Raw genomic sequence first — 23,158 nt, forward strand, 5'->3', positions numbered from 1 at the left:
TTTTTTTGTGTGCAACCATCTTATTGATTTCATATTTAATTTGTTATGTCATAAAGCTATGCAGGTTCTAAGTGAATGACTAGTAGTGGAATTGGCTGTGATGCAATGGGCACTAAAATCTTGCCTAGGGCATCAAATTGGTCAGTGCCAGCCCTGATTTATATTTCTAAAGTAGCATGTTTATTTGTTACACATCTGCGAATTTGCTCACTCTGACCATGGTACTGTATATGCAAATCTCTTTCTGTTTGTTTGCAAGTGGTGTTTTCCTTTGCAAAGCAATCAATTTTGTTTGCAAAATACTGGATTTGTTTGTTTAATTTCAGCACATTATTTACTCCATATGTTAGCGCTTATCGATGTTATCAACATATATTTCATTGCAATTTTCTAATTGTGTTTAGCACCCCAGCCTTAATTCCTAATGTCTTTGAATAATAAATCAGTGGTCACAGCTGTGCAGAACTATGGCGTACATTCTGGTTATCCATTAAAAAAAAAAAAATTAATCCATAAATTCAGCATGTTAACATACTTCTCAGAATAGTTTTTCCCATATTTAAACAGTGAAATCATATGTATTCTAATTACAGATATACTATGATTGCATCAGTAGGATACCTCATTGTTTGCCAAGTGAGCAGAGTCTTCATATTCGACTATGGCATCTTGTCCACGGATTTCTCAGGGTGAGGATTTCATCACTGTCTCATTTCTGTTGTCATTCTGTTCTCATTTGAGTTTACTGGTTTTGTCTTGACAAAGGTGACTAAGTTTTACATTGTTGAAGTCTTTGTCACATCCTTGGATAAACAAGAATGACAGACAGGTCCAGACTGGCCATCAGGAGCACTGGGAGAAATCCTGGTGGCCTGGCAGCTGATTTGTACAATGTCTTCTTAGTGTTGAAAAGGAAAAAAAAGTAAGATTACAACATTAAAGTCGTAATACTTTAAAAATAAAGTCAAAGTATTACGAGAAAAAAGTTTAAATGTTTCGAGGATAAAGTTGAAATATTACGAGAATAAAGTTGAAATATTATGAGAACAAAATTTGAAATGTTTAGAGAATTTAAATAGTAGAAATTAAAGTTATTTTATTTTGAGAGTAGGTCTTTACTGTGCATGCAAATTTACCGGATTGAAAGCACCGGTAGAAGTTGCAGGCCACTGGGATTGATTGGAATATTGTTGTGAACGAGTAACTTCAGCATTTTACTGGGATGAGGAAGACTCAATTTCAAGGACTCGCGGAAAACAGATAAATATCAAGAATATGATATTTATTAACAGACTGAACAGGAACAACTTTTTATCTTAACATCAGCTCACACACCCAATCAACATTCCTTTAGGGGGCGCTGTAGCTCTCTTATTTAACTTTTTTTTAATACACTACAATTATATGTGGGATTATTAGCAGAAATCATACCATGTGTCATACTCGCAGGGACACTATGCTTGGAAATAATATTGCATATCTTCCATTGCATTCACTATTTGTAGTGCGCAGCCACCTAATAGCAATAAGATTTGTGCTTTTGATAGACCTACTTTTAATTCTCAGCTTTAAAATCTCAGCTTTCAAAATCAGTTTTATAGCGAAACCCAAATTATGTGTCTTACAACGTTTTTCAAGCTCTTTAATGATCAGATCGCTGTATTTCTTTGAAACAATTCATTAAATTAAACCGTTTTCTTTGTGAAAATTCCAAATATGTGAAAATGTATTCTCGTAATATTTCAACTTTATTCTCGAAATATTTTGACTTTAGATCCTCCTTTATGTTCATTATGCAGAATCCATTATCTGTAAAAAAATTTAATTTAACTTAACTAACCTTGTTCTCGCCATGTATATAGGCGAGGTAGCTTGCATGGCATTAAATCATAAGGTGCAGTTCAAGAGACAACCTATAATTATTTTCCACAGTCCCAGACTAAGGACTTAGAACTTTTAATGTGATGGCCATATAAATAATAGTGTTGTCTGTGGTTTTTTTTGTTTTTTTTTGTGGGTGTTTAGGATGGCTTGAATGAGTGTGATATCCCCGGCCTGAAATTGCATCCCAGTCCGGCCCTGATGCCAGATAACATGTCGTATACAAATTCAATTTACCTGCACATGATTCAAATGCATTTGTCACATTTATCATGTAATGAAGATATATGTTTTAAGCGTCAGTATGGCCTTTAATAAATTACTGGAAAAAGTGAGCTAAAATGCAGAAGAGTCCTACAACATTTAAATGCAATGAAAGGTCATATTTCAAAATGTTGCACTCAACATAAATGACTCATTAGAATGAGATCATCTGCTGCATTAAGCCGTGTCTGCATCACAATTCAAGGCTTATTTCTCACAGCGCGTCTTCTTCCAAAAACAAGAAGTAGCCAAGATGAACTTGAATCTTTCTTTGTATACGGAGGTGTTATGGACATTTTTATATATCGCGCATCTCAAGCCTGGTTTTGCGTAGATGATTTTCTTATAGCGTAAGATGTGCACGGAAACATTTATAGGTAAGCTCAGATGGGAAAAACTGTACCTCGCGTTGGTTTCATACGATTATTATATCAGAGAATATTTGTTTTTGATGTGACTTCATTCGATAATAGACACCTCAAGCTATCTTTAGATATACTGTATTTCTCAGGTAATTTTCATTAGGGCCCGAGCACCAATGGTGTGAGGACCCTCTTGCATTTGCTTCATTTATTATTAGGGCTCGAGCCGGAAGGTGCGAAGAGCACTATTGATTTCCTTTGGATAATTAGGCCTCAAGACCGAAGGGGCGCAGAGCCCTATTGATTTCCTAAGGATTCTTCTTATTATTATTATTAGGGCTCAAGCCCGAAGGGGCGCAGAACCCTATTGATTTCCTAAGGATTATTATTATTATTATTAGGGCTCAAGCCCGAAGGGGCGAAGAGCCATATTGTTCCCCTAATGCTGTGTTCACACCAAACGCGAATAGAGTGTCAAATTCGTGTCTACCACGTATAGTTTGCCACTTGACCATTTTGAGATGATTCTCTTCATTTACGCGAGTAATTCGCTTCATTCGCGCGTGAAATTAACTTCACAACAGACGCGAATTCGCGTCATGGGGGAGCTTCTGCCAGCTGACTTCACACAGCATTTTCAACCGCCATTTTTATTCGGATAATTTTCAAAATATTACTGTTATTGTGTCATGAAATGTAGTTTTAAAAGTATTTCAGGCGAGAATGTAGTTGTTTTAAACTCTATTTTAAAAATGTGTTTCGCCGATCTCGGAGATGAGCTCCATGTGATCAGTGGGAGCTCCGTCATCATGTATCCGCCGAGAGCAGCCTCACCTTGGCTAGATCTTCTGACATTTGCCGCTGGCTCTGATGTCTCTTTAGTGGTTCAAGATAAAATATAATTCGTTTGGGGTAAAATGAAACGTTTGGCCTTAATTCAATTTATCTATTAATATGTTTTTTTATATATATATAGGTCCTTTTTATTCCTATTATAGAAATATGAACTTTTGTCATATAGCTCCGGTTGACTGCTCACTGACAACATCAGTCATTCCTCCTTGTTGAATGAGAGGAGAAGGGTATTCTTGCACAACCGGAGGCTGCAGGAACATACTGTTGAATGAGTGACTCCTAGCAGGCTCCTGATTGGTTGACGCCAAAGTTAAAATTGTTCAACTCGGGCGGCAGACTCGAAGTCGCGTCAAACGCTAAATGCACAAAAAGCACCATTCGTGCTTAACGCACGTTTCGCGTGAAACGCTCTATTCGCACGTAATTCGCGTGAACTAGGCGCGCGAATGAGGCGAATTCGCGTCTTCCGCGCTGCGCTTAACGCCCCATTCGCACCGTGAGACCTCCAGATGCACGTAAACGTGCCTTTGCATTGACTTAGCATTGAAATCATTCACGCCAGACGCTCTATTCGCGTTTGGTGTGAACACAGCATAAGGATTATTAGGACTCAAGCTCTTATTCAAGATTATTAGGGCTCTTTTTAATATTATTTTTAATATTATGAGCAACTTTTGTGTAATTTTTTTCATTTCCATGTATTATGTTTTAATGAACTCCTCCTAAAGATTTATTCAGATCAACACCAAATTTGGTATGCCTAATCTAAAGGCCCTTTGCGGTGTTAAATTGTAAAGATCTTGAGTTTTCGTTGAAGGGTATGTCCGTGGCGGCCTGGCGAATTTCGATGATTCGCCATGAAAAATAAAGTTAACTCAGTCATGCGATGTTCAATCTGCCCCAAACTTTACATGTTTAATAAGACTCTGAACCTGAACAGATCTACATGCCCATATTCAGTTATAGTCATAGCGCCACCTGCTGGCAACAGGAAGTGACATGTTTTACTCTGCGACAAACTACTAGTATTTGTAACTAATGCATAAAATGTACGATAAGAGAGCTTGGAATCTGTGGCCTTTAGGAGCCCGCGGAGGCTGAAACCCGGGCGTGGCACAGGGGCTCTACAGCGCGTGCAGAGTCACGAGCTCAAAACAAACAAATTTATTCTGGTTTAATAGCTTTTTAAACTAAAATATTACCACATATGCACACAATCAACCCATTATAACACAACAAGAACTAAATGCAGGTGTTTGTGACCCGTGTAAATGTGAAAGACTATTTGACAGTGTGACTGGCAGAATAACATGGATCTCTCGAGTTGCAGGACACTGATTCTGCCTTTCGTCGTAAGCACGAACACATCACGGACAAGATTATTTCAAAGTACATATTAGCTTGGCGAATATAAACAAAAAAAGCCACGTGAACATAAACTGTTGAGAAATAAATCTGAAGTGGATCATGATACTGGATTTGAATATTAAAGTGACTGCATTTACCAACTGCTTTTGTCTTAAATTTTAATCTATAAAAAAATATAGAAAATCATTCGTCTTGGCTGCTTTTTTATGTATGTATTACTTTCGGCTCTAACAAGTTAAATCTATATTTAATTAAATCAATGACATTTTATTTTACATTTTATTTCTCAATTTCTGCATCTAAACGCCTAAAAACCTAAAAGATGATCTATTATACTATTGTTAGCAATTTCTTTATCGTCCAATTTATCTGGTGTACATACTTTTATTTTCCTATCTTGTTTGTTAGATTTTATACAGTTTCAGTGTTCTATAATAAATATTAATGGCTTTTATTCAAGCTGCTTAGAATGACTGAAGTAGGCAATTTTTTTTTAAATGTAAATAAAACATAATTAGAAGTAAATAATTAAATAACATTGGAAAAAAATAACGGTTGTAGTTTTTTGTACATTTTGTATAATTTCATAGTTAATGTATTATAATTGTAAAACAAAAATAAATTTAGCCACTCAACTAGAAATCTCTTAAGCCTTATCCTTTTCTGACAGTTTTAGGGATTTATAAAAATCCTTATTTGTGCTTCAAATAATAATTTAAAACTCATTTGATACTGACCTATGACATCTTGTGACATGATATTTATCTAAATTTACATAATCTCATGGATGTAACAATAAATCTGTTCAGCTCACAGATGAAGACTAAGCTGCAATGCAAGCAGAACTTTCACAAATGCTTACAGTGATAACACTGTGAAATAATGTCCAATTTGTTAACATTAGTAAATGCATTGGTAACACTTTATAATAACTGAACTCATTAGTAAATAGTCAGTTCATGCTTTATAAACTCTTGTCCAAACATTAATAGTCATTAGTAAGCAGCTTATAAATACAGCTATAAATAACTTGTTCTTGGTTTAAAAGCACATTTATTACAAAGGAGAATAAAGGGTCAGTTATCTTCCTAGGAAAAATAAAAATAAACAAACACAACACAGATTGATACAGAACTCAGAAATATTTATTTCAATATGCAAGTGTGTGTGTTGGTAATTGTGAAGCACACCGTTTTTGAGTGCACTGCAGAGAAGCTTGTAATGTGGATTCTAGTTGTATGCAGTCCATAAGGTATGGCTTTGTGTGTACATGTGAACAAGGAGAGGCCACAAGAAGTTTGAGATCATGTTTAATGGAGCTCAAGTAATAAAGAAAGACACTTGTTATGCATCTACATCCGTCATCCATCTGCAGGTTTGTGCGTGTTTTAAATTTGCTTACTCCTATTATCAACAGCATTGGAAAGCCAGTACACACACACACACACACACACACACATATATATATATATATATATTTGTGTATGTGTGTGTGTGTGTGTGTGTATATATATAGGCACAGTTTACCTGATGGTTCGCACTGATGGCTTGAGCCCGCCATCGCATTTTACAAAAAAAAAAAAAAAAGAAAAGTGTAGATATTGTGAGTGTAGGCTATAAAAATAATAGGCTACATGTGTATTTCTACAGTCATTATTAAATTAATGAAAGAAATAGGAGTTTCTTTTTGTAGTGTATTTTCTAGGTTTGATAACTTGAAAAAAAAAATAAACTAAAAGTAACTTGAAAGCAAAGTAATTAGTAATCTGATTACTTTTTAAATGCAGTAATCAGTAATGTATTCAAATAAAAATTTTAAAGAAGTATTTAGTAATTTGTTGTGGATTACTTTTTTTGAGTAACTTACCCAACACTACTTACTGTGAATAGTGGCAGGTATCTGCACCTCAGTGCTGTAGTATATCATAAAAGAGTATGTAATAATAACATATTGAGTGTAAATAATATTTCTTAAAATTATTAATAGATGCCATATATATATATATATATATATATATATATATATATATATATATATATATATATATATATATATATATATCTGATGGGAAAAGGGAAAGTGAAAAAGAAGAATGTGAGTTGAACGAGATTGTAAAGAAGCGGATACAAATTCGGGTCAAATAGTGGTCAAATATATATATATATATATATATATATATATATATATATATATATATATATATGTGTGGGTTTATATTGTATATTGTTCCTATTTTTTCCGTGGAAATGTAGAATTTGTTGTGGTATGAAAGCTACTAGTGAATTGTGATTTGTTGTGAGCAGATCTAAATGTTATGCTGTGAATTGACACTTTTCATTTTTTACATTTTGTTTTAAATTTTCATTTACATTTATAATAGATTATAATATATTTGATTTAATTTTGCAGGGGCTGCTTGAATTTGTCTGGCATTTTGTCTGTTTTGGTGACATTTTTGCCACAAGCCCTCATTAATATCTCACCCTGCTCTCCGTTACTACCATTGTTTCAGGGATCTGGCAATCCCGGGCCCCACCAATGCTCTCAATCACCTGACTATTAACCAGCCACGCCTGCCACGCATCACGGAACCAATCAAGAGCACTGTAAATACACTCACCCGCACCTCAGTTCCCCGTCAAGCCTCCAACAGGAACGTTACGCTAACCTGTGTTCTTGTTCTGCTGTTCCCAGGACTGTGGATCACTGTGCGATGCCATGTGATTCTATGGTCGCTGTATTCTCCCATGATCATTCCCCTTCGAGTGGATACTGTCTTTAGCTTGTGAGAATGAAGTGAAGATAAGTGAGTGATCTATAACTGTTGCAGTGACATCTGATATCCAAACTCTCGGACCTGTGCGATTTCCCCATTCCACGAGCAATACTGCCTGCACTGGATGAACAGAACTTCACTGTGCAACGAGCACTGAAGATACACTGAGCGCTTGAACTCTTTATAATAAACACCATTCTGAATTCTCTTTTACCTCTGTGTCCTGAGTCCTACCTGACAGAAGGCTTGACCGAAACCACAACAAGGATGAATTCAGCGCAACTAGAGGACAGGGCTTCTGCTGATCCTACTCCCACATTGGTGTACATGGCAAGCTTGATATCCCGAACAGTGCCCTTCTCCGGTAGGGAGGGAGATTGCAATGGGTTTCTGCTACAATGTTCACTCGCACTGGAACAGCACGTGCACCAGTACGCTACCGGAAGATCTAAGATCTCATTTATTATACAGCATCTGTCTGGACCAGCACTGAGATGGGCCGAAGTGCTATGGTTTCAAGAATCTACAATCACCTCATCCTTACAGAATTTCATTGGCCATTTCAAGGAGGTGTTTGGACGTCCGGTGGGAGATTCCTCGGTCAGTGATCAGCTGTTAAATCTACGACAGCGCAAAAGGACTGTCTCAGAATATTCCCTTCCCCTTTGAGTTTCGCACATTGGCTGCAGCAAGTGGATGGAATGAAAAGGCCCTAGTAACTGTATACCGACGAGGACTAAATCCCGCACTCCGACTCCAACTCCAACTCTCCATATATGATGACAATCTGGAATTGGAAAAATTCATTAAGCAAGCTCTACGTGTTCGCCTACCATCACAGTCCTGCTATCGAGAAACAAACCAAGTTAATAATTCTCCTCGCCCAAGCATGCCTGAAAAACCTCCTGAGCCACCGCCCGAAAAAAATGCAAGTTGATTCCCAACGACTATCTCCAGAAGAACGAAATTGTTGCAGAGAACTGAGGTTATGTCTGTACTGCGGGGGAGGGAACCATTTCATACGTACCTGTCCATCTCTTCCTCCATGGTTAGTGGTGAGTTTGGTCCTTCCTCAATCTTCTGTTTTGACCCCACTAACCATCTCTGTGAATTTGAAGTTTAGAGGCCTCGATGTCGAGTCTACCACCATTGTTGATTCCGGATAAGCTGGATATTTTGTTTCAGGGAAGTTCGTCAAGACCCACCGTCTCCAAAGGACACAAACTCCTACTCCCTACTCCATCTACGCAGTCGCAGGAGAAGTTATAAATAAAGGGTTTTTAACCTCTCAATCCAATCATTCTCAGTGTGGAACCTGAACACCAGGAATAATTCTCTCTGTTGATATTGAACAATAGCCGTGCAGAACTAATACTAGACCACCCATGGCTGATTCAACACCAGCCATTTATAGACTGGAAGACCGGAAAGATACTTAAATGGGGTTGTAACTGTCAAAACGCCCACGTAAGTTACCCTACGTAAAAAGTTGATAATCAGCCTGTCACCGCTATGATTTCCGCGAAGCAGAAAACGTGTACGGAATCTCAAAATCCAGTCATGAAAATGAAACATACATCTTAATATGGACAGACACGGAATTTGTCAAAGTTAGCATAGATTAATCAAATCAAATCTCTGTATGGACCAGTATCTGTAAATGTTAAGCCGCAAAAGTTGGTTGAAATATGAATCCTACATGTTCTGCGCGTCTCTGTGTGAATGAATGAATGGCTGAGATGTGCGGGTTTGTTTACTACATAGACTGAAGCGCGTGACGCTTGCAGTAATTTCAGCATAAATGCATAAACAACATCACCAGAACTGTTCTGAGTCACTTCACAAGCATTTTACCATTTCATTTGCGTAAAACCAGCATCAAAATAAAAGTAGCCCGTCAAAATAAAAGTAAATTTTTACATAAAGGCATTGTGCTAGTAATATTACTATTATTTAGTAGAATGTATGTGATCCTGCTACTACTCTACTACTTTAGAGAAATAAATCACACAATATTTCTTCCATGTTTAAATTTTAATAGAAAATCCCCTTTATTTATCAAAAATATTTTTTACTTTTAAGACAAATTTATCAAAAAAAAGAAAAACTTTTAAAATAATTGTAAATAAGTATAAAGAATGGCATTGGTTTTATTTTTAGTGATAAAAAGTGTTTTTTTCTTTTTTTAATTAGAATATTTTTGTGTTTTGCTTTTGTACTGAAATTGGTACAGAGAACCGTAGATCTTCACTGGTATCGGTACCGAATACTGAAATTTTGGTACTGTGACAACACTAGGAGAGAGCATTCCAAAGGGGTGAATTTACTCACTCTCCATCCCTGAGCAAGAGGCAATAAAGGAGGAAGCCCTAAGACAAGGGTGAATCCGACCATCCACTTCTCCAGCAGCAGCTAGTTTCTTCTTTGTTCCGAAAAAGGATGGAGGGCTGAGACCATGCATCGACTACAGAGCCTTGAATAAAATAATGGTAAAGTTCAGCTATCCTCCTCCACTAATCCCATCTTCCCTCGAACAGCTCAGGGATGCCCGTATCTTCACTAAACTGGATTTACGAAGCGCATACAACCTGATCAGAATCAGAGAAGGAGATAAGTGAAAAATGGCTTTCATCACCCCTGCTGGTCACTACGAATATCTAGTGATGCCATATGGCCAAGTAAACGCTCCATCAGTCTTCCAGAGTTTCATGGATGAAGTTCTACATGAGTACCTTAACCAGTTTGCTCTTGTATACATTGATGACATCCTCATTTATTCTCAGAATGAAAAAGATCACCAGTATCATGTGGCCACAGTACTCCAGCGTCTCAAGAGACTTCTCACTGTATGTAAAAGCTGAAAAGTGTGTCTTTCATCAGCAGTCCATTGAGTTCCTAGGCTACACAATTAACAGAGAGGGGGTAAAGATGGACAACAGGAAGACCAGAGCCATTACCTCATGGCCAACTCCCAAGACCATCAAGGAACTACAAAGTTTTTTTTTTAAAAACCTCAGATTTATTAAACAGTACAGTATGATTACTGCCCCACTTACCTCTCTCTTAAAGGGGAAACCCAAAGTACTCCATTGGACCCCCGAAGCTGAGCAAGCCTTCCAGACGCTGAAAGAGGCGTTTACCACAGCTCCCTTGTTGCAACACCCAAATCCTGAGAAAAGATTTATAGTTGAAGTGGACGCCTCTACAACCGGCGTCGGCACCATTCTCTCCCAGCATTCAGAAAACGCAACTAAAACAATGCCTTGTGCCTTCTTTTCTAAGAAGCTGTCCCCTGCAGAGAGGAACTATGACATCAGCAACCGAGAACTCCTAGCAGTAAAACTGGTGCTAGAAAGATGGAGACACTGGCTGGAGGGGGCCTGGCAACCATTTCTTGTGCTAATGATCACAAAAATCTGCAATACCCGAAAGAAGCCAAGAGACTTAACCCTCACCAGGCCATGTGGGCTCTTTTCTTTACTAGATTTCATTTTCAGATCGCCTATTGCCCTGGATCCAAGAACACCAGAGCCAATACCCTGTCACGTCTGTACGTCATGGAGGAGAATCCTAAGGACCCAAAGCCTATCTTACCCACCAAGTTGTTCGTAAATCCTATTCAATGGGACTTAGATGAAATGCTCAGAGAACAAGCTCAACAGCAACCCATGCCACCCGCTTGCCCACCAGGAAAGACATTTGTATCCGAGGATCATCGCAAGGCTCTGATCTCCCAGGTACATTCCTCAGTAGGAACAGGCCACCCAGGTGTAACTAAAACTCTTGCTTCTTTGCAGCGCAAATATTGGTGGCCAGGAATGCAGGAGGACGTGCAGGAGTTCATCCGAGGATGTGTGCTGTGTGCTATAACCAAGGTCCCACGACATCTACCCACAGGAAAGCTAGTACCCTTGCCTATTCCCCATCGCCCTTGGTCTCACATTGGGGTAGATTTCGTCACGGATCTCCATGTTTCTGATGACAAGACATGTATTTCAGTAGCCATTGACAGATTTTACAAGGCAAGCAAACTAATCCCTTTATGAGCTCTTCCCACAGCCTTTGAGACTGTTGAACAATTGTTCGAACACGTGTTTTGGAACTTTGGGATCCCAAAAGACATCGTGTCCGATCGAGGACCACAATTTATTTCCAGGGTGTGGAGGGCATTCTTCTCATTGCTAAATGTTACTGTCAGTCTCACTTCCAGTTATCATCTCCAGGCCAACGGACAAACGGAGTGCAAAATACAAGACATCAGTCGCTTCCTAAGAACTTTCTGCCATCAGATCCAGAACCTTTTGAACCATTAAGACAATCATGTAAAAAACCCAAAGTACATTGTACTTTTCCCCATTGAACGTCAAGTTAACCCTGTCACGTATCGTTTACCGTACCGTATGCGTATCGTATACCTGCTCAATATAGGATACACCCCACCTTTCACGTTTCCCTGTTAAAACCCCATCATGCTCCTATCTCTGTTCCCTCCACAGACCCAGTCCCTGACGCTGAACCCCCGTTACCACCCATTGACGCTGACCCTATCTACACAGTATGAGAGATACTGGACTCCCAACGTCGTGGTGGGCGACTGGAGTATCTGGTAGACTGGGAGGACTATGGACCAGAGGAGAGATGTTGGGTACCATGTCAAGATATCCTCGACCCCATGCTGCTCAAAGACTTTCAAAACCAGAATGCCGAAAAGCCCGCTCCACGGCCCAGACGTCAGAGATGGAGGGGGGGTAGTGTCAGGGATCTGGCAAGCCCGGGCCCCACCAATCACCAACGCTCTCAATCATCTGACTATTAACCAGCCACACCTGCCACGTGTTACGGAACCAATCAAGAGCAGTATAAATACACTTACCCACTCCTCATTTCCCCATCTAGCCTCCAACAGGAACGTTCCTCGCAAAGTTGTCTCCTAGCGCCTCAAAGTCAGATGTAACGTATACTCACCTCAGTGTTACGCTAACCTGTGTTCTTGTTCTGCTGTTCCCAGGACTGTGGATCACCGTGTGATGCCATGTGATTCCATGGTCGCTGTATTCTCCCATGATCATTCCAAGTGGATACGAGTGATCAATCTATAACTGTGGCTGTGACATCTGATATCCAAATTCTTGCACCTGTATGATTCCCCGTTCCATGAGCAATACTGCCTGCACTGGATGAACGGAACTTTACTGTGCACTTGAACTCTTTATAATAAACACCATTCTGAATTCACCTTTACTTCTGTGTCCCAAGTCCTACCTGACACATTGCTGCCAGTGAGCTATTAATGGCAGTGGCTGTTTGTTTGGTGGTGTGGAGAGACAAGTGCATGGTGTGGTGTAGTTCCACTTATCTATAGAGTGAAAATGGAGTCACACTATCTCCCACAAATGCACACAGGAGATCTACAGGCATGCATTTGTAAATAGAGTTGTGTGGATCTCTAGTATGTGTTTGTGGATTGCTGTGCATGTGCGTGGAACTCCTGCGTGCATTTGTGGATTGTTGTGGATATGTGTTGATCTCTTATGTGCATTTATAGATTGATGTGCACATGTGGATCTCTTGCATGCATTTGTGAGAGGTACTGAGACATCTGACTCACTGAACTGCAAGTTATTGTTACTTTCATTTAAGTCTTTCTCAAAGACCTAATACATGCTCTGCCCCAAACTGAGCATGTATACTAACATAAGTAAACTAGTTGAAGGCAATATAAACTACTATAGACGTATAGACTTCCATAAACAAACAAAAGTAAATTCATTTGAATTCATGGTAATTCACCAATTCATGTTAATTTGTTACTTAATGGTAACTCTATTGTAGATTAATTTATTTTGTCATCTCTTATTTTCAGCCCTTTGATGATAATAACACAGAAGGTCACTACTCTTGCCTTTCAGGTACATGATGGTGAGAAATCATTCTACTTGTTTACAGATAACATTTTTTATATATTTGTTGTAAATTGTTCAGTCACTGAAGTATTATAAATTAATTAAATTTATCATTTGAGAAAACTTGACTTGTTTTCTGCATTTTTAAGGTATGTGTCGAAAGCAAGAAGAACTTAAAGATGATCAGAGACGTCTGGCTGTACAGTATGACATTTTAACTATTATTTCTCACCAGTAAACATAGTCTAGTCTGTCTATATAGTTTACTACGACTGCTGCCATTTATCACTATCAAATATTTGTACATTTTAGAACAGATTTAGCCCGTTAAAATATTGAAAGTATTAAGACGCATTAATTATTTTCCACATCAATCTGAACTCCATACACTATAATAACAAATTAAAAACCAGATTTGTAATACTTTTGAAAATTTACTAAAACTAAAAAAAATTCACATTCAGATCCTAATTTTATTAATCAATCAATCAATCAATCACCTTTATTTATATAGTGCTTTAAACAAAATACATTGCGTCAAAGCACTGAACAACATTCATTTGGAAAACAGTGTCTCAATAATGCAAAATGATGTTAAAGGCAGTTCATCATTGAATTCAGTTATGTCATCTCTGTTCAGTTGAAATAGTGTCTGTTTTTATTTGCAATCAAGTAAACGATATCGCTGTAGATGAAGTGAACCCAACTAAGCAAGCCAGAGGCGACAGCGGCAAGGAACCGAAACTCCATCGGTGACAGAATGGAGAAAAAAACCTTGGGAGAAACCAGGCTCAGTTGGGGGGTCAGTTCTCCTCTGACCAGACGAAAACCAGTAGTTCAATTCCAGGCTGCAGCAAAGTCAGATTGTGCAGAAGAATCATCTGTTTCCTGTGGTCTTGTCCTGGTGCTCCTCTGAGACAAGGTCTTTACAGGGGATCTGTATCTGGGGCTCTAGTTGTCCTGGTCTCCGCTGTCTTTCAGGGCAGTAGAGGTCCTTTCTAGCTGCTGATCCACCATCTGGTCTGGATACGTACTGGATCCGGGTGACTGCAGTGACCCTCTGATCTGGACACAGACTGGATCTCGTGGCCACGGTGACCTCGGAACAAGAGAGAAACAGACAAATATTAGCGTAGATGCCATTCTTCTAATGATGTAGAAAGTACAGTGTTATGTGAAGTGTTTCCGGTTCCGGTTTACCTAATTAATGCAGCCTAAAAATCCTTTAACGGATTTGGATATTAAAAGCATATTAGTATGTTATGTGTATGCCAGGTTAAAGAGATGGGTCTTTAATCTAGATTTAAACTGCAAGAGTGTGTCTGCCTCCCGAACAATGTTAGGTAGGTTATTCCAGAGTTTAGGCGCCAAATAGGAAAAGGATCTGCCGCCCGCAGTTGATTTTGATATTCTAGGTATTATCAAATTGCCTGAGTTTTGAGAACGTAGCGGACGTAGAGGAGTATAATGTAAAAGGAGCTCATTCAAATACTGAGGTGCTAAACCATTCAGGGCCTTATAAGTAATAAGCAATATTTTAAAATCTATACGATGTTTGATAGGGAGCCAGTGCAGTGTGGACAGGACCGGGCTAATATGGTCATACTTCCTGGTTCTAGAAAGAACTCTTGCTGCTGCATTTTGGACTAGCTGTAGTTTGTTTACCAAGCGTGCAGAACAACCACCCAATAAAGCATTACAATAGTCTAACCTTGAAGTCATAAATGCATGGATTAACATTTCTGCATTTGACATTGAGAGCATAGGCCGTAATTTAGATATATTTTTGAGATGGAAAAATGCAGTTTTACAAATGCTAGAAACGTGGCTTTCTAAGGAAAGATTGCGATCAAGTAGCACACCTAGGTTCCTAACTGATGACGAAGAATTGACAGAGCAACCATCAAGTCTTAGACAGTGTTCTAGGTTATTACAAGCAGAGGTTTAGGCCCTATGATTAACACCTCTGTTTTTTCTGAATTTAGCAGTAAGAAATTACTCGTCATCCAATTTTTCATATCGACTATGCATTCCATTAGTTTTTCAAATTGGTGTGTTTCACCAGGCTGCGAGGAAATATAGAGCTGCGTATCATCAGCATAACAGTGAAAGCTAACACCATGTTTCCTGATGATATCTCCCAAGGGTAACATATAAAGCGTGAAGAGTAGCGGCCCTAGTACTGAGCCTTGAGGTACTCCATACTGCACTTGTGATCGATATGATACATCTTCATTCACTGCTACGAACTGATGGCGGTCATATAAGTACGATTTAAACCATGCTAATGCACTTCCACTGATGCCAACAAAGTGTTCAAGTCTATGCAAAAGAATGTTGTGGTCAATTGTGTCAAACGCAGCACTAAGATCCAATAAAACTAATAGAGAGATACACCCACGATCAGATGATAAGAGCAGATCATTTGTAACTCTAAGGAGAGCAGTCTCAGTACTATGATACGGTCTAAATCCTGACTGGAAATCCTCACATATACCATTATTCTCGAAGAAGGAATATAATTGTGAGGATACCACCTTTTCTAGTATCTTGGACAGAAAAGGGAGATTCGAGATTGGTCTATAATTAACAAGTTCTCTGGGGTCAAGTTGTGGCTTTTTTATGAGAGGCTTAATAACAGTCAGTTTGAAGGTTTTGGCTGAATGGTTGCAATTTTATCTCTAATAGTATCGACTTTAGAAGTAAAGTAGTTCATAAAGTCATTACTGTTGTGGTGTTGGGAAATGTCAACACTTGTTGAGGCTTTATTTTTCGTTAATTTAGCCACTGTATTGAATAAATACCTGGGGTTATGTTTGTTTTCTTCTAAAAGAGAAGAAAAGTAATCAGATCTAGCCGTTTTTAATGCTTTTCTATAGGATATGCTACTTTCCCGCCAAGCAATACGAAATACCTCTAGTTTTGTTTTCCTCCAGCTGCGCTCCATTTTTCGGGCTGCTCTCTTTAGGGTGCGAGTATGCTCATTATACCATGGTGTCAAACTGTTTTCCTTAACCTTCCTTAAGCGTAAAGGAGCAACTGTATTTAAAGTGCTAGAAAAGAGAGAGTCCATAGTTTCTGTTACATCATCAAGTTGTTCTGAGGTTTTGGATATGCTGAGGAATTCGGATACATCAGGAAGATAACTTAAAAAGCAGTCTTTTGTGGTAGAAGTGATGGTTCTTCGATACTTGTAACAAGAAGTAGAATTTACAATTTTGGCTATATGAAGTTTACACAGAACTAAATAATGATCTGAGATATCATCACTTGGCTGAATAATTTCAACACTATCAACATCAATTCCATGTGACAGTATTAAATCTAGAGTATGATTTCGACAATGAGTAGGTCCTGAAACATGTTGTCTAACACCAATAGAGTTCAGAATGTCTATAAATGCTGATCCCAATGCATCTTTTTCATTATCGACATGGATATTAAAATCACCAACTATTAAGACTTTATCTGCAGCCAGAACTAACTCGGATGTAAAATCACCAAACTCTTTAATAAAGTCTGTATGGTGCCCTGGTGGCCTGTATACAGTAGCCAGTACAAACATAACAGGGGATTTATCATTAACATTGGTTTCTCTGGATAATGTTATATGAAGCAATATTACTTCAAACGAGTTATACTTGAAGCCTGCCCTCTGAGAAATCCTGAAAACGTTGTTATAAATTGAAGCAACTCCTCCCCCTTTGCCTTTTAGACGCGGCTCGTGTTTATAACAATAATCTTGGGGGGTGGACTCATTTAAAATAATGTAATCATCAGGTTTTAGCCAAGTTTCTGTCAAACAGAGCACATCTATATTATGATCATATTATTTACAAAAAGTGTTTTCGTAGAAATGGATCTGATATTCAATAAGCCAATCTTTATCATTTGTTTATCCATATTGCAATTGTTTTTTATTTGTTGAACCTCAATTAAATTGTTAACCTTAACTTGGTTTGGACGTTTTTTGTATTTTCTAGTTCGGGGAACAGACACAGTCTCTATAGTGTGATATCTAGGTGAAAGAGTCTCTATGTGCTGAGAATTAACTGACCTCTGTGACGGGAGGCAGCTAGCAGACGGTCGGTTTAGCCAGTCTGTCTGCTTCCTGACCTGGGCCCCAGTTAGTCAAGTATAAACACTAAGACTATGTGCCATATTTCTAGACAGAAGAGCAGCACCACCCCAGGAGGGATGAAGACCATCTCTTTTAAACAGGTCAGGTCTGCCCCAAAAGCTCGTCCAATTGTCTATGAAACCTATGTTATTCTGTGGGCACCACTTAGACATCCAGCCATTGAGTGATGACAATCTGCTATGCATCTCGTCACCACGGTAAGCAGGCAGGGGACCAGAGCATATTACAGTGTCTGACATCGTGCTTGCAAGTTCACACACCTCTTTAAAGTTATTTTTAGTGATCTCCGACTGGCGAAGTCGAACATCATTAGTGCCGGCATGAATAACAATCTTACTGTATTTACGCTTAGCATTAGCCAGCACTTTTAAATTTGCCAAGATGTCAGGCGCTCTGGCTCCCTGTAAACATTTGACTATGGTGGCTGGTGTCTCTATATTCACGTTCCGTACAATAGAATCACCAATAACTAGAGCACTTTCATCAGGTTTCTCAGTGGGTGCATCACTGAGTGGGGAGAACCTGTTTAATGTTTTGATCGGAACAGAAGAGCGGTGTTTTGACCCACGACTATGCTGCCTCACCGTCACCCAGTTGCCCTGCTGCAGGGGCTCTGCTGGAACCGGACAATGTACAGGAGTCCCTGAGCTAGACACATCCAAAGCCATATCTAGAGCCCTAACATTCTTACTGTCCTCAATTAAAGTTTGGATGCGTGACTCTAATTCTGAAATCTTCTCTGTCAGCCTAACTATATCCCTGCATTTATCACATGTGAATCCCTCATCAGCGACAGAGATAGATAAACTGTACATGTGGCAAGAGGTGCAAATAACAGTTGTAGGAGAAGCCATCCCAGATAGCAAATGACATGTGGCCCAGTTCTGGCCCACATCTCCCATATTCTTCTGGCCCACATACCGCGCGGAATGACGGCGATGACTCAACCTGAGTCTGGCTGACATATGTCAGCCACAACTGAACCAGATCTGGGCCACATCTCATAAATGGTGTGGGTGACATCTGGGCCAGTTCTGGCCCAGTTTTGTCTGACAGAAGTCGGCCACAACTGTACCAGATCCATGCCGCATCTCACAAATGGCATGGGCGACACCTGGCCCAGATGTCAACCACGCCATTTCTGAGATGTGGCCCAGATCCGTCCCAGTTGTGGCTGACTTCTGGGTTAGATATGGCCCATATTTACCCTTTCTAGACACAAAAGAATATGTAATTCATCCAGAATAAAGAAAACACTCATGTAGTCTAAACTTCTTTATTAAAATATAAAAATTAGACAAATAAATATACATACATGAATACAACTGCATGTATAGATATAAAACAAATACATTTACATTGTTACAAAATAGAAAATACAGATAAATATTTATAAATATAGTTAAATACACATTAACATTACATTTACATTTAGCAGACACTTTTATCCAAAGCAACTTACAAATGAGGACAATGGAAGCAATCAAAATCAACAAAAGAACAATGATATACAGGTGTTGGTCATATAATTAGAATATCATCAAAAAGTTGATTTATTTCACTAATTCCATTCAAAAAGTGAAACTTGTATATTATATTTATTCATTACACACAGACTGATATATTTCAAATGTTTATTTCTTTTAATTTTGACGTTTATAACTGACAGCTAAGGAAAATCCCAAATTCAGACGCGGCAGAGAGGAGTGAGTATGAGAAACATTCAGATACACAGGCTGATTCAGTCTTCTGAATTGGAAGTAGCGAACATGCATTATAAACTTCTTTCAAATTAGAATCTGTTGGGGAGATAAAATGTGCAAGATAACGTATATGTACTAATAAAAACATCAAACAAAAAAATAATGTATCTTTTACTCTCCAGTACCGAAAGCAGAACTGATAAGGGAGCCCTTGATACTGTGACACAGCTCTTTCAAATTAACATTACCTTTTTTGCAGTGGCGGTAGTTTGTATGTCCATCTATAGTTGCCATCATCTAAGGTCTTTTGAGTACTGGTATCATCTGAAGTCCTGCAAGTCCTGTGCTGTGCAGTTTCTAATAACCCTGGGATGGACATTTGCAGAAACAGGAAGGCAAAGGGAGAAAGATTAGCATAGCTGCTGTTCATATCATTTCAGGCAATGTGCACTATTTACTATTTCATCAATGGAGTACATTGAGTAATATTTTTAATCTAGTAGGTTTAAACTGAAATAATTTTTCTAGATCCCTTAATAAACATATTATTTGTTGTCTGTTTTTGAGGAACAGACACAGTCTCTACAGAATGGACTGCATATGCCAGAGTTTAATACTTTTTAATAAAATTTAACTGGGAGGAACATCATAAGTGTAATTTACACAACCATTCAAGAGTTTGGGGTCTGTAAGATATTTTATGCCTTTATAAAAAATATCTTATGCTCACCACGGCTCCATTTATTGAATCGAATTACAGTAAAATAGTAACACTGTGAATATTACAATTAAAACAACTCTTTTCTATGTGAATATTATGTTAAAATGTCATTTATTCCTTTGATCAAAGCTGAATTTTCAGCATCATTACTCCAGTCTTCAGTGACACATCTTCAGAAATCATTCTAATATGATGATTTACTGCTCAAGAAACATTTCTGATTATGATCAATGTTAAAATACAGACGTGCTGAAATTCGTTGTTACATAGACTCCAAACATTTGAATGTTAGTGTTACATGCCTCAATTTGTTCAAAATCATCTGTTTCAAATAAATGCAGGTCTTTTGATCTTTGTATTCATATGTGAATCCTGAAAATTAACGGTTTCCACAAAAAAAATGAAGCAGCACAACTGTTTCAACGCTGATAATAAGTTTCTTGAGCAGCAAATCAGCATTTCTGAGGGATCCATGTGACACTGAAGACTGGAGGAATGATGCTGAAAATACAGCTGCACATCACAGGAATAAATTAGTTTATAATGTATTCACATAGAAAACAGCTATTTTAAATTGTAATAATATTTCACAATATTACTCTTTTTACATATTTGAATCAAATAATTACTACAGAGGTGAGCAGAAGATAATTATTACAAATTGTATCAACTTCAAGCTTTTGAACACTAGTGTAGTGTATATTTGAGGTTTGACTTACTGTACTAGTCTTGTGGTCAATAGCATCTTGGAGATGTTGTCTTACAGTAGGTTCACTGCGACTCTGCTGGATGCAGCAGGCCATCAGCACTGAAGAATCTAGGAACAAAACAAGCTATTTGACACAGAGCCAACGATATTTAGTCTGCAGTTCCAGGTTTATTAGATGGAAACAAGCTAGAGCAGGTGAAATGCAAAAAAATAAATAAATAAATAACAGATTCATTGCGATATATGTTGTGAAAAAATGCAGATTAGGTTACTTAACCTTTTCAGCGCTTCCTACATCTCTGTCAGCAGCTCCCTTCAGAAATATTGAAATCTTGGATACTCCCTTCTGTTGTAGAAGGATTATTTTGTCACTCTTGAAATCGCAGAACAGTTTTATGTTCACCATAAAAGATTAAAACAACTTTAGTTTTCTGCCAATTTTCGCGCTCCTTGATAACGTGACGTCATCGATAAACAGTAAAGTGTAAATGTTAAGGTTAAATAAATTCAGCAATTTCCAATCAGCCATTGAAAGATTACCAACAAAACAGTCAAAAGCTATCATCTACAGATGAAGATTTGATTAAAAGCCCAAACTTTCATAAATAAGAGCACAATAGAGTTATCATACCTGACGATACGTCGTCTGAAAACGGTAGAAATGCTAACGGACTTTTTCGAAGACATTAAACCATTCCTATAAAGTAAATAAACAACAGAAGCGAGTCAAATACAAGTAAGAGAAGTGTCAACAACAGTTATAAGTAATATTTGTGTGATTTTATGGACTTAACTCACCTGAAAAAAGTGAAATCAGCGAGAAACGCGGTGTTTCCTCGTGATATTTGCAGTGTTGCGCTCCGTTTCCATGGCAACTCCATCCGGTCCGCGCGCACGCCCATGAAAGCACGCCACGAATTAAAAGTCACACGCTTACGTTACATAAATAAACATATGAATAAACATATGCCCCTTATTTTTTTTCCGTCAGAGGGGGCGCGACCATTTGTAGATTTAATGTGTCTGGCTTTCGGTGTCATTCCAGCTATATTAGCTGTACAAACAGCTTGTTTTGCTGTTTACTGTTGCAAACTGCTGTATCTTACCATGTTATTTTTAATGTATTGTCTTAATTATGAACGTACTGGTTTGTAGTGCAAACAGTTTTACCGTTTACTGCACTTTGTTCTTCTTGTTATTTCCCTATAACCATGACCATAAGTCTCACACATTCACATACAATTGTTTGGTGGATAGAATTATATCACTACATAATTCAAAATGTCATTCAATTATGATATTGCTAATTTAAAATTCATTTTGTTGTTCTATAGCCCAGTGCAAAATGCCAGGCCTGCACATAATAGTGGGACAAAGTGGCACTTTTATAGTTGAAGATTTTGTATTGTTGCTTTTACGAACACTCATATATGTATGTAAGTGTGTGTGAATAAGGTGCATCTTGAAGAAATGTGAATATCATGAAAAAAGTTCATTTTTGTAACTTTTTTTATTAAAAAGTGAAATTTTTATATATTCTAAAGATTCATTTTTTATTTTTTTTTGATGATTAGAACTTAATTTAATGAATGTAATTATTGCATTTAAAAGTATAAAAAAGGAGTTAAACAAATATTATTTAATTATTTAAAATGATTTTTAAAGAAACTTTGTCCTGTGGTTTGACAGTACAGGTGTCACAATGGAGGACAAGCTAACTTGTCATTAGTGGCAAGCAAGACACATTTGCTAAATATTCTAGGATTATGTAGCTTAACATGCACTTTTTAATAAAAAAAAATATATATAATTTAGGGGTGTCATATTAATGCACAACAAAGCATAAAACATTTGTTGAGGTTCCAAAAAAGTTCAAAGGACATGGTGTCACACCAGAGGACATCGTACAAAAATGTAAAAAAATCAAATAACATTGCAGCTTCATAACAGGTCCGTGTAAGTCAAATAAATGTGTGTATGTATTTATATTACGTGTCCTGAAATATTATGGGCGTCCAGTACTCAAAATAGTTTTAGAACCACTGACTGGTAAAGTAAGGTGATCTGCCAGGACGTGTCTTCAGAAAATGGCACTTCTGGTCACCTGGTATAGGCCAAATCTGGCCCACATACACCAAGCCAGAACTCAACCTAAAACCGGTTTGTCACACACGGGCCAGATCTGGCCCACACACGGAAAGCCACGACTCAAAATAAAGCCGGTTTGTCGCACACGGGCCAGATCTGGCCCACACACGGAAAGCCACGACTCAAACTAAAGCCGGTTTGTCGCACACGGGCCGGATCTGGCCCACACACAGCAAACCACGACTCAAATTAAAGCCGGTTTGTCGCACACGGGCCAGATATGGCCCACACACAGCAAGCCACGACTCAAACTAAAGCCGGATTGTCGCACACGGGCCAGATCTGGCCCACACACAGCAAGCCACGACTCAAATTAAAGCCTGTTT

The 23,158-nt window shown here is 38.2% G+C and overlaps 1 protein-coding gene and 1 long non-coding RNA gene across 4 annotated transcripts in view; one reads left to right on the top strand and one right to left on the bottom strand.

Annotated features, from left to right (window-relative positions):
* The window catches only part of mboat1 (membrane bound O-acyltransferase domain containing 1), a 256,808-nt gene that overhangs the window by 106,304 nt on the left and 127,346 nt on the right, over positions 1-23,158 (top strand). The window contains exons 4-6 of the mRNA XM_052617611.1: positions 594-689; positions 13,371-13,426; positions 13,560-13,614. Coding sequence (XP_052473571.1) covers positions 594-689; positions 13,371-13,426; positions 13,560-13,614 — 207 coding nt within the window. The remainder of the gene's footprint in view (positions 1-593; positions 690-13,370; positions 13,427-13,559; positions 13,615-23,158) is intronic.
* Positions 18,434-22,061, bottom strand: LOC128030138 (uncharacterized). 3 transcript variants are annotated; one of them, XR_008187830.1, is made up of 5 exons: positions 21,316-22,061; positions 20,962-21,030; positions 20,695-20,792; positions 19,503-19,620; positions 18,434-19,350 (listed from the first exon to the last, which is right to left on the bottom strand). It is a non-coding gene; the product is annotated as an uncharacterized LOC128030138 (long non-coding RNA). The 3 variants fall into 3 exon arrangements; XR_008187828.1 differs by having other exon boundaries at positions 20,962-22,061; XR_008187829.1 differs by having other exon boundaries at positions 20,695-20,808; positions 20,962-22,061.

The sequence above is a fragment of the Carassius gibelio genome, chromosome A16 (assembly GCF_023724105.1).
Source record: "Carassius gibelio isolate Cgi1373 ecotype wild population from Czech Republic chromosome A16, carGib1.2-hapl.c, whole genome shotgun sequence".
Lineage (NCBI taxonomy): Eukaryota > Metazoa > Chordata > Actinopteri > Cypriniformes > Cyprinidae > Carassius > Carassius gibelio.